The sequence below is a fragment of the Coenobita brevimanus genome, chromosome 92 (assembly GCF_032717465.1).
Source record: "Coenobita brevimanus isolate Jiangsu-jjx chromosome 92, ASM3271746v2, whole genome shotgun sequence".
Lineage (NCBI taxonomy): Eukaryota > Metazoa > Arthropoda > Malacostraca > Decapoda > Coenobitidae > Coenobita > Coenobita brevimanus.
Window position 1 is genome coordinate 13390135 of NC_137045.1, and position 13003 is coordinate 13403137.

General features: G+C 41.7%; 1 protein-coding gene across 1 annotated transcript in view; it reads left to right on the top strand.

The window, feature by feature from the left end:
- The window catches only part of LOC145412089 (uncharacterized), a gene marked incomplete at its 3' end in the record, with an annotated part of 88186 nt that overhangs the window by 38937 nt on the left and 36246 nt on the right, over window positions 1-13003 (top strand). The window contains exons 13-15 of the mRNA XM_080282005.1: window positions 1098-1235; window positions 3780-3926; window positions 9976-10071. Of these exons, the coding sequence (XP_080138131.1) occupies window positions 1098-1235; window positions 3780-3926; window positions 9976-10071 (381 nt within the window). The remainder of the gene's footprint in view (window positions 1-1097; window positions 1236-3779; window positions 3927-9975; window positions 10072-13003) is intronic.

The following is a 13003-nucleotide window of genomic DNA, read 5'->3' on the forward strand; positions in this document are numbered from 1 at the left end:
CTTCCCCTCCTCCTCCTCCTCCTCATCATCATCATCATCATCATCATCATCATCATCATCATAGTCATTATCATCTATATAATAATCACCATCATCAACTTCATCATCATCATCACCACCACCATCACCATCACCAAAATCATCATCATCATCATCTATTTAATAATAATAATAATAATAATAATAATAATAATCGTGGTGGTAGGTGGGGGCAATCACCATCCACTCACTCGATGTACTTCTCCTCACAGGTGTCTGCCCTTTCCTCTCCTCCCTTGTTTCCTTCCTTCCTCTTCTGTCTTTCTTTACTTCACTCTTTCCTTGACCTTTTGCCTACGGGTGACTTTACACTCCCTCTTCTGTCTTTCTTTCTTTCATTCATTCTTCTTCCTTCTGGCTGTGGGTGACTCAACACTGAGTGACAAGCCAAATGGTTTCTTGTACGCTAGAAAACCATTTTCTACACATGGTTGTAACCATATAACCAAATAATGGTGCCTGGTGGTTTAGTGGGTAATTATTGCACTCTAATCAGATTGAGCTGGTGAAGGTTTATATCCAAGGGGTAGTTGGGGTTGATTGCTCATGTAATGCCACTCAGGGATGAGTGAGACTGGTCACTCTCATCTTAAATGTCAGGACCAACTTGCCTAGCCCTGGGCTCTTATGCTGCTCATGGGGCAACATAGGATTGGATGATGGATGGATGGATAATAATGAAACTGCCATATTGTAAATGTTACTTATATGTGGTGAACCAAGAAACAGTACAAGGCATGGATTTTTGTGCATGAATGTCTTGTGTGTGCAGTGTCCATGTCTTGTAATTGTGAGGAATTGATTTTTCTCCAGTATTTAGTGGTTAATGATGGCAAGGTAGTAAAAGTCATGAAAAATATATCTGCATGAAGGACTTAATGCCCTGCTTTATTGGGTATTCTCATGATAATTTTTGACTGTCATACTTTATCTTTCCTTGTTTCTTGCACCTCATCCCATCCTTAAATGGAAAAAAGTTCATGGTGATGATGATGATGATGATGATAATAATAATGATGATGATAGTGATGATGATCATATGTTGTTCTTCATGACAGCTGGAACAGAAACTAGACAATTCTCGACGTGCTGGAGGTGAGAAGGGGGAGCGAATGCAGTACCTGACAGGGCAGCTAACTAGCTTGCAGTTAGAGGTAGGGCGGACACATGGACAAGCTGAGAAACTGCGAAGAGAGGTGAGAGGTTGTCATGTGTGTACTAACATGGTGAAAAGAAAATAGATTATGGGGATATTCAGCAGTACAGACTGTTGAGAGATGCTATAAAGGTACCTTGTGGCAGGATATATGCAAGCAAGTAAGAAGAATTGGGAGAAAGTTGAATAAATAAGGATGTAGGTGACTGTTATTTAGCAGAACTGGCAGAAAATGAAAAATATAATGTTAAGGTATAAATATTTCATCCTTCATTTTTCCCCTTTTATTCATGTACAACAAAATAATTCAGTCCTATTTATTGGAACCCAGTACTATTAAGGAATTGTAAATCCATCTTACAGTGTTATCTTGTGCAGATTAACACTCAAGGATAACTGAACCAAAATACTAGAGAAAACCAAACGGGATATATTGAAGTGGCTTGGATTTTAAAAATACATGGATAAAGAAATTAACAAAATGTGTAGAATTGAAGTCTGTGAGGAAAAAAAGAGAGGGGAAAGTAACCAAGTACAGTTGGACATGCAACTTAGAGGTGATTAGATGGTATGTTAAATTATGATTGGGAGGTTTGGAGGTCTTGTGCCATTATCACCTTGGATGAATACTGAAGTGGTGGGTGGGGGTGCTCACCATCCACTCACTCGATGTAGTGCTGCTGTTGGGTTTCTGCCCTTTCTTCTCCTCCATCCTTCTTTCCTTCCATCCTCTTCTGTCTTTCTTTCCTTCATTCTTTCTTTGTCCTTCTGCCTGCAGGTGACTTTACACTCCTTCCTCTGTCTTTCTTTCCTTTATTCTTTCCTCTTCCTTCTGCCTGTGGGTGACTCTACACTGAGTGACAAGCCAAATGGTTTCCTGAACACCAGGAAACCATTTACTATGCTGTGTGGTAACCATATAACCAAATTTTGGCGCCTGGTGGTTTAGTGGGTAATTATTGCACTCCAATTGGCTTGAGCTGGTGAAGGTTTATATCCAAGGGATGGTTGGGGTTGATTGCTTATGTAATGCCACTCAGGGATGAGTGAGGCTGGTCACTCTCATCTTAAATGTCAGGACCAACTGCTTAGCCCCGGGCTCCTACGTTCCTCATAGGGCAATGTAGGATTGGATGATGGATGGATGGATGAACACTGATATAGGCAGTCTGGCAGGTGAGAAATACTGTAGATTGACTTGAACTATATTAGGATTCTGAAGGCTTGAGTGATATGTAATTGACTTTGTGGCCTGTTTCATTCAACATGCTATTTGAGGCATGTAGGACCAGAAGGCAGTAAGTGCCGCCTCACTGAAGTGGATTTAAGTATAGCATTCTGTTCCTCAACTGCCCTTTTTCTCATGGTGGATGTATTTAAGCCATTCTGGTCTTGCAAGTATGATCAAAATACTGTCAAGGAGTAATAACTTCACTGCCTAAGAGCAGTATGAATGGCTGGCAGCTCACTTCGTAGGACCAGATGGCCGTAAGTGTACTTTGTCCCTTTAAATATAACATCAGCCAATCCCATGCCGTGGGCAGCCATGCTGCCTCACTAGTGTACCCACAACTCCTGGCCCGTCTCTACCGCTGCGTAAATAGCTCCAGCCAATGAGCGCATGGTCATTGAAGTTGTGAGCCAATCAGGGCATTTCTCCCTTCTCCATGCTAGGCTTCTACCCACAATCCCACACATAAACATTCATTTCCCACATTCTTTATCTTGTGTGCAGCAGCAACAGTAATGCATCTAATATTTTTTCTGGATATTTACAATGGTTTTGTTATGACCACATAATCATGAGTGATACCACCTCTAGTGATACTGATGATGTGCAGGAAGTGCTGTTGGATCAACCTGGGCCTTCAGCGCCAAAGAAAAGGCCAGTGAATAAGGGCATTCAGAAGAAAGTGAGCACTAAAAAGCTTCATGATTTTGGAAAAAAAAGATGCCAGCCGTTCCACTAGGAACGTTGTTATAATTATTTTTAAAATCTGTTTTGTGGTCTTTCATAACATGTTTCTGACGTTTGATGTATTTATGCATGTTTGTGCCACCCAAACATGGTGATAGGTGTACACAAACATTTTCTAGGTATTCCTCTTGAAAATTAAACAGTCCCCAACTTGATAACTTTATTGGTAATGGAGTAACAATGTTTTAAATGCATGAATTCACTTGCCCCAAAACCCAATACTGTACCTACCAATATTCTCATATTATGCATATTTTAAGCATCAGTGCATGTGCACTGCTACTTATATTCCATACACAAAAAGTCTACGTGTATTTGGCTAAAAAAAAAAAAAAAGTTGATATCTTTATTTGTTTTCTTGTGACAAAAGTTAAACTTCAGGCCTTCGTTTCCCATTTTTTATAAAACATCGCTTACGACTATCTGGTCCTAGATGCCTCATTTGATAGTTCTTATACTTATGTATTTTCTCTTTATTTGATGGTGATAATGATCCTACCTCACCTCATCTTGTTTGCAGTAATTAAGGTAGGGATAATTATGATGATGATGATGATGATAATAAAATATTTTATTAACACTGCTGTGTATGCATATTTCATCCAGGTGGAGAATAAGACTGATTTAGTCCAGAAGCTGGAATCTGAGAACTCATCATTAACACAGCAGCTAAATGAAAAATCCAGTACATTAGAGAGATTGCAGAATCAGCTTATCAGCCAATCAAGTGAACTTGACAAGAAGAAAAAAGAGGTAAGAAAGTTGTTAATCTTGTAGTTTGTTAATTGTTCTGTACGGTATTGAATTTAATAGTAGATGTTATTTTCACAGAGTTGATATTTATGTCATCCGTTACCTAAAGATTCGTAGCAGCATTGTAGTTTTCCTTTTTTCATAAATGCTATATTTTTTCCATGCATTAGTTGGAGAGGGGTGCCTTCAAGTGATGGCACTGATATAATTGAGCAGTTCCATCACTGCTCAGTTATATAAATATCTCTCATCTTTCTCTGTCTCTCCTGAAAAGAGAGTGGTGTGCTGCAGAAGAAGGATAACATCAGCTTGCATTCCACCAGATATGTTTAGGCTGCCCTCGTAATAATGATGAATTTGTTTGGGAAAACCCTTCGTTGAGCTGGGACATTGTTAATTGTGGACCTTTTAGAAAGTATACAGTAGAGATGCATAGGAGAGAATTGGGATCCACTCCCCCAGCCAAGCCCAAAATCCACCCAAATGAGTCCAAAAACAACTTTTTAGTTCACCTAAGCCCCTAAATAGCTTTAAAAGAAGCTAAACTAAGCCTAAAAGCAGTTTATAACTCACGTAAACCCAAAAATTAGTATCTGAAAATCATCAAAAATATCTATCTATCTATCTATTGCCAGACGCCTCAATCCCGTTTGGGGTGGCCACAAACAAATCGCCTCCAAGTCGCCCTGTCCCCCACCATTTCACTGCCCTGCTCCCAACTCACACCCCCCTCTCTCATATACCTCTCCACCCCATCCTTCCATCTCATCCTTGGCCTCCCCCTCCCTCTTCCCCCCTCCACCTCACTCACATACACTCTCTTCGTCAGTCTTTCACCCTCCATCCTCTCCACATGGCCAAACCACCTCAGTGTGTTCCTCATAACGCATCCTATCACATCCACATCCACACCACAACGCTCCTTTATATCCTCATTCGTCAGCCTGTCTCTCCATGTGACTTCACACGCTCCTCTTAAATAACTCATTTCCACTGCTCTCACTCTTGACTTGTGTCCTTCCAACAACGTCCAAGCTTCACTTCCATACGTTAGAGCTGGTATCACAACACTGTCATGCAGTAACTTTTTCACTTCCATGCTCACTTCCCTGTTTCTTATCACTGCTTTCAAAGAACCAGCAACTTTTCTTCCCTGCTGTACCCTTTCAAGCACTTCACCCTCCAAACCTCCATCCTTACTCATCACACTACCCAAGTACTTAAACGTACTCACATTTTCCAATTCCTCACCATCCAACCTCGCTGTACATTCACTGACTTCACCTCTCTCAAAGACCATCACTTTACTCTTCCCTACATTCACCTTTAGATTCCATTTCTTACACACTCCCAAACTCATCCACCAAGCCTTGCAGCTCCCCTTCGTCTTCACTCAACAACACAGTATCATCTGCAAACAACAGTACAGGGAGTTTCCAAACACTATCCTCTCTCACCAGGGCCACTCCAACATCCACTACCCTACCTTGTACCTCTTTTATTACCCCATCCATGTACAGATTGAACAACCATGGAGACATGACACATCCCTGTTTCAACCCAACTTTCAAAGAGAAAAATTCACATAGTTCACCATCCACACACACTGCAGCCTTCGCACCATCATATATACTCTTCACAGCATTCAACAACTTCCCATCTACTCCATATATTCTTAACACTTTCCACAATCCTTGTCTATCCACCCTGTCATATGCTTTCTCCAAATCCATGAAAGCCACATACAACTTCTTTCCCTTCTCTAGAAACTTTTCCACTAAAGATATAAGAATGAATATCTGATCTACACAACCTCTTCCCTTCCTAAAGCCTCCCTGTTCTTCTCCAACTAATTTCTCTGTTCTTTCTCTAACTCTGTCAATAAGTATCCTACCATACACTTTTCCTATTATACTAAGAAGACAAATGCCCCTATGATTACCACACATTTCTTTTTCCCCTTTTCCTTTGTACAAGGGAATAATTATACCTGACTTCCAATCCTCCAGGACTCTACCTTCCTCCCAGGCCAATCTGCACATCTTCCACATCCATTCTACTACTATCTCTCCCCCACGCTTCAGCATTTCACCACACACTCCATCAATTCCTGGGGCTTTCCCTGATTTAACTTTCATCATTGCTTCCACAACTTCTGTCCTACTGATTTCTTCCTGTCTTCTCACCTCCCTCCTTCTCCCAGCCATTCCCCAGCCACTTATACTCGCATTACTTCCATCCTCTATGTTCAACAATAAAAAATATGATGATGTAAACTGTACCCAAAAATGACGGTGTTCTACCCACCTATGACTAAAACACATTAATCTAAGTCTACAAACAGTTTTAAATCAACCTAAATACAAAACTTAAATCTAAAATATCATTAAAATCAGTTAAAAAAGAAGCCATTGAAAAAAACCCATTGGATAACGGGGGACTGGCCATCGATAGGTGGGGAAGGGTATTAATTTTTTGCGTCAGTATGGCTGGGTATTGTAGAGTGGTTGATTGTATATGGGGGTATGCCTGTATTCAGATATCCACTGGGCAACAATAACGGTGTTCCCAGTCATTTAAACTTGTGTGGTAACTTCTGGTAGCTTATTGTCTTACAGACAATAACTTGCTTTTCTCATTGTCATTTTCCTAGTTTAAAAGTCATATACCTGTGTTGCCATAATGTTATATTGCATTACATATACATGCATACTGTACATGACAGCTGTTTCTGATACCTTATATTTGAGTCCTTGTAGATTTGGGGATCCTAGAAATAACTTGACCTGGGGGTAGGGGGGTTTCAAGAATACTCCCCCAGTATCCCTGCTTGTCGTACGAGGCGACTAAAAGGGTTGGTGGTGGGTTAATGCCCCACCCCGTAAAAAGAACTAACTAAAAAAGCAAATAAAGTGCCTCGGACCCGGACGGACCATACGTTGACGACCAAGGAATGGACAAAGGACATTCTGAGGGTAGGAACATGGAATGTTAGAGGAGTGAATAATGAAGTGAAAGAGAGAGAGATTGTCCAGGTGCTTGAGGATGCAAAAGTGGATATATGTGGATTGACTGAAACTAAATGGAAAGGTGAAAGGGTGAGAGAATGGGAATACGGTGTAGGTATATGTGCGGGAGTCAGTGAGAATGAGAGGGCAAGAGAGGGAGTATGTCTGATGATAAGCAAGAAGTGGAAGGAGAATATAAGAGAGTATGGAACAGTGGGTGCAAGGATTGTATGGGTGAGGATGAAAGTAGGTATACAAGCATGGGCGATTGTATGTGTGTATGCTCCAACAGAGGATCGAGTGGCAAGAGTGAAAGATGAGTTTTGGGCGAGAGTAGAAGCATGTATGGACAAGTTTGAGAGGAGCGAGAGAGTGCTGTTGATTGGAGACATGAATGGCAAAGTTGGGAATGTACGAGTGGATGGAGTGGTTGGTCAGTGGGGTGTGCCAGCTGAAGTAGATGGGAATGGTAGTGCTTTGGTGGACATCTGTGCTGGTAAGGGGTTGGCAATAGCCAACACCTACTTTCGTCATAAGATGATCCACCGGTATACATGGAGAGTAATGAGGAGGATGGATGGTGAACTTGTTGAACGAAAGGCAATGATAGACTACGTGTGTGTGGATGAGCGGATGAGAAGACAAGTGTTGGATGCAAGGGTGTGGAGAGGGTGGGGGAATGGAGTCTCGGACCATCACTTAGTGATGGCCAAGGTAGAGCTACAAAGAAAGTGGTTGAGGAGACGAAGGGGAAGACAGGAGGAAGCAGCTCCTGTGAGAAGAGTGGAGAAATTGCAAGATAGTGAGAAAATGACAGAGTATAAGAGCATAGTGGAAGAAAGATTGGGAAGGTATGAGCTAGAGCAGATGGAAGGGGTGGAAGACGTATGTAAGATATTCACGGAAGAGATAAGTGCAGCGTGTGAGGCGGTTTGTGGAGTGAGGAGGAGATGCAAGGGACAGCATGGTGGAATGATGAGGTGAAACGAGCTGTGGAACAAAAGAAGAAGGCATACGGTGAATGGTTGGCGAGTAGAGGTAGGGGAGAAGATGAGAGAGAGAAGAGAGAGGTATATGTGAGCAGGAGAAGGGAGATTAAGAGACTGGTGAAGGAGAGTAAGAAGAAAGTGGATGAAGAGTTTGGGAGGAATCTGAGTGTGAAATGGAGGGAGAGTAAGAAATTGTTTTGGAAGGAGGTAAAGAAAGTCAGGCAGTGTGAAAGGGGAAATAGTAGGGGAGTGAAAGATAGGAATAATAGATTGTTGGTGGAGAAGAGAGAGAAATTGAGGAGATGGAAGGAGCACTTTGAGGATTTGTTGAATGTAGAGAGTGAGAGCAGTGTGAGTATAAGTGGTTGGGGAATGGCTGAGAGAAGAAGAGATGAGAGGAGGGAGGAAGAGATCAGTAGGTCGGAAGTAGTGGAAGCGATGAAGAAGATTAAGCTGGGAAAGGCCCCAGGAATTGATGGAGTGTGTGGTGAAATGCTTAGGTATGGGGGTGAGATTGTTGTGGAGTGGATATGGAAGTTGTATAGATTGGCTTGGGAAGAGGGAAGGGTTCCAGAGGACTGGAAATCAGGTATAATTGTTCCTCTGTACAAAGGAAAAGGGGAGAGAGAAGTATGTGGTAACCATAGGGGTATTTGCCTTCTTAGTGTGACTGGTAAAATATATGGTAGAATACTCATTGATAGGGTTAGGCATATGACAGAGGAGCTAGTTGGAGAAGAACAAGGGGGATTTAGGAAGGGAAAAGGGTGTGTAGATCAGATATTTGTTCTAAGATGTTTAGTGGAGAAGTATCTAGAGAAGGGAAGGAAAGTGTATGCTGCCTTCATGGACTTGGAGAAAGCTTATGACAGAATAGATAGGCAAGGTATGTGGAAGGTATTAAGAATATATGGAGTGGAGGGGAAATTGTTGAGTGCTGTGAAGAGTATGTACGAGGGAGCTAGGGCTACGGTGCGAGTGGATGGTGAGCTGAGTGAGTTCTTTGATCTCAATGTGGGACTGAAACAGGGGTGTGTGATGTCTCCATGGCTGTTTAATATATATATGGATGGGGTTGTAAAGGAGGTGCAAGGTAGGGCAGTGGATGTGGGGGTGGCCCTAATGAATGAGGGTGAGATTTGGAAGCTCCCGGTGTTGCTGTTTGCTGATGATACAGTATTGTTGAGTGAAGATGAATGGGAGTTGCAAGGTTTGGTGAATGAATTTGGGACAGTGTGTAGGAGGAGGAAGCTGAAAGTTAATGTAAACAAAAGTAAAGTTATGGTGTTTGAGAGGAATGAAGTCACAGAGTGTGCAGTGAGGTTGGATGGTGAGGATATGGAGAATGTGAGTGCATTCAAGTACTTGGGTAGTGTGATGAGTAAGGATGGAACTTTGGGGGATGAAGTACGTGAAAGGGTACAGCAGGGAAGAAAGGTTGTTGGTACACTGAAAGCAGTGATGAGAAATAGGGAGGTGAGTATGGAAGTTAAGAAGTCACTGCATGATGGTATTGTGATCCCTACCCTGACGTATGGAAGCGAGGCGTGGACCTTGCAAGAGGGGAACATGTCAAGAGTGAGAGCAGTGGAAATGAGTTACTTGAGAGGAGCATGTGGAGTGACATGGAGGGACAGGTTGACGAATGAAGAAGTGAAGGAACGTTGTGGGGTAGATGTGGATGTGGTTGAAAAGATTAGGAGAAATACACTGAGGTGGTTTGGACATGTGGAGAGAATGGAGAATGAAAGACTGACTAAGAGGGTGTATGTAGGTGAGGTGGAGGGAGGGAGAGGGAGGGGTAGACCAAGGATGAGGTGGAGGGATGGAGTTGAGAGGTATATGAGGGAGGGGGGGGTGCGTTGGGGGGAGGGGAGTCAAATGGTGGGTGACAGAGTGACTTGGAGGCGTTTTGTCTGCGGCCACCCTTTGTGGGATTAGGGCATCGGGCTATAGATAGATAGATAGATAGATAGATAGATATGAATACCTATACCTTCAGTTAGTCTGGACATTGGAAGTTTACTCACTGAGAGTTCGCTATGTTCACAGGTAACTGAGCAGCGACTGACCATCAGTGCTCTGCAGGATGCCCTTGTGTCCAGTAAGCGTGCTTGTGATCAACTGAGGTGCCGTCTTCAGCCGGATGTGAGTGGTAGTCTTCCATCCCAGTCAGTGTGTGCCAGTAGTAGTCATCCTCATGCCCACCCAGTTGACACTAAAAGCATCCCTTCTGATAGTTTAGGCTCACAGAGCAAATTATCAAGTGCATGTGTTGAAAACAATATAATTGATAATAATTCTACTCATCTTCCTATGTCTTCAGTTGCCAGTAATAATCATGTGTTGCAAGGTTCCTTGGGTGATGCTGTTAATCATATTTCACATAATGATTTACAGAAAGGTCCTGCTTTACAGCCTGTAGACTTGTACAGTTGTGCTGCTAAGCCTGAAAGCAATTTGCTGCCTGATGTCAGACATGTTCCTCAGTGTGACCAAGAGGTTACATGTCAGAGTGCCTCAATTGCCTTCACCCCTGATGTGTTGTCATCTTGCAGTGGTAGCTCTTTTACCAGGAGATTGTCTCAGTCAGTTGCTCAAAATACAAGGGATACTCAGCAGAGTGTAAGACAAGTGAAAAGTTCTTTGAACAGTGAAAATTTTGTGGAGAGTAGAGCTAGTGCTAACATACATCAGGTTAAGCCAGAAAGCAGCAAAGTGTATGATGTGTAAACTTTCATTCGATTGACACCTTCTCTGATAAGACTCAGCGTGATGATACTACTGTAACTGAGTTAGGAAATGTATGTTGATCATCTTAAAGTAAGTTAAGATAATGATTTTTATATCGTTCTTCCCATAGAACACATACCTGAAAGACCTGCACCATTCGGCAAAGCAGTGTCATAATTTGAATTATGAAATTCATTATCTGTGTTGTGCTGTCTGTTGTTTTCTGTATGCCTCTAGTCAGTAACCTTGGAATTACTTAACGGTATAATTTCATCAGCTATGGTGGGTCCTAAAACAATGTTTGATCAACACTTATTATAATGAAGAAGAACCTAAACTTCTATTGTTGCCAACATCATACCGAGAAGTGTGTATTGCTTTTATAGATTTTTTTTTTTTCCCTTCAACTTAATTGGAGCCACACCCTTAGTGTTACTTTTATTTCTTTGTTGTTATACTGTATATGAATTGATAAGTTGCAGGATCATGACATGAAAACAAAACTTAGTGGGTCTACCTAAGTGTCATTTGAGGACAGTGGAGTGACATTATAGAAAAAAAAAAAAAAAAAATACTCTGCCACAAGCAGTGGTGTCACTGATGCTGCAGTGGGTTTATGTGGAGTAGAGTGATTTTAATGAACTGTAATGATTTAAAAATGTAAGTTTGTAATACCCAATAAAAACTTTAAAAGAAAAATAATGAATCATACACAGACATGCTTGTCCCAGATGTTCTTATAGCCAACCATACCAGCTGGTTCAGTTCAAAATAAACATCAACAGAAGTTCGTACCTAATATATGCTTGTTAGCCATGCTGGGAAATAGTACAGGATACTGTATTCATTCATTCATTCATCATCCAATCCTACGTTGCCCCATTAGGAGCGTAGGAGGCCGGAGCTAGGCAAGTTGGTCCTGACATTTACGATGAGAGTGACCAGCCTCACTCATCCCTGAGTGGCATTACGTGAGCAATAAATCCCAACCACTCCTTGGATATAAACCTTCACCGGCTCAATTCGATTGGAGCACCGTAATTACCCACTAAACCACCAGGTGCCAAAATTTGGTTATATGGTTACCACCCAGCATAGTAAATGGTTTCCTGGTGTACAGGAAACCATTTGGCTTGTCACTCAGTGTAGGGTCACCCACAGCCAGAAGGAAGAGGAAAGAACAAAGGAAAGAAAGACTGTAGAGGGAGAGTAAAGTCACCTATAGGCAGAAGGATGAGAAAAGAATGAAGGAAAGAAAGACAGAAGAGGAATGGAAGGAAAGAAGGATGGAGGAGAGGAAAAGGCAGATACCCAAGTGCAGCACTACATTGAGTGAGTGGATGGTGAATGCCCCCACCTACCTCAAGTACAGGATATACAAAAATAATTTACCATAGCTTCTACATAGCTTGGTACAGTAATGTGCCAGTTGTAGAGGTGCTATAAAGGGATGCCTTAACATGATGCACTGATGTAGCTGGGTAACTCCACTGCTTGGCTACACAAATGTCCCTCAGCTCCCTCCCAGTCTCCTGAAAAGAAGATGGTGGATACAGGAGAAGAGTGACTTCAGCCTGGGCAGTCCACTGGTTTCACATTTTAGATAAATTTGGGGGTACAGCAACAACAGTAATGCAATACTATACAAACCTCACATATTTTATTTAACAGATGTATGTTGTCATTTCTGTTTCTACCGTATTACGGATTTGTCAGAAAACAAAATAAGGCAGCAAGGCAAGAGCTGGATAATTGCTAACTTGCCAAGGTTTAACTTGCTGATGATGACGATGGTAATGGTATAGAATGTTGACAGTATTTTGGATGTAGAGAAAAAGTTTGTTTTTGTGTGGATGTAAGTACCCTGTCTGGCTATTTACAGGGAACGTAAAGGTTTGAACGGTGCAATTTGGAATGCCATGGCATGCCCTCAGTATGCATGAAACATGTTTTAGGACTCACTGCACAGAACAACGACTATAATTATTAAATACCCTTTAAATGAAGTTTATTTTTCTGAATTGCAATTATTTTATCATGTAGGTATGCTAACTGTTTATACCCTTTCATTTATACCACACCCACCTTTCATCCTATATTATTGTATTCCCAGGCTGAATGATGTTATGTAGCACAAGGAAAGATATTATGTGAGGTTTGGTAACTATAGCCTTTTAATGAACATAAAGTTGGACAACTTTATATCAGTATATAATGCTTAAATGTGAACTTGCAAGAAATGTGTGTGATGCATTGCATAATAATCATATAATGATTATGGGAAGTTATTGAGATGATCACATATTCAGTGCCCTCCAGATATTATTTCTGGCAGAAGTCTGTGGTA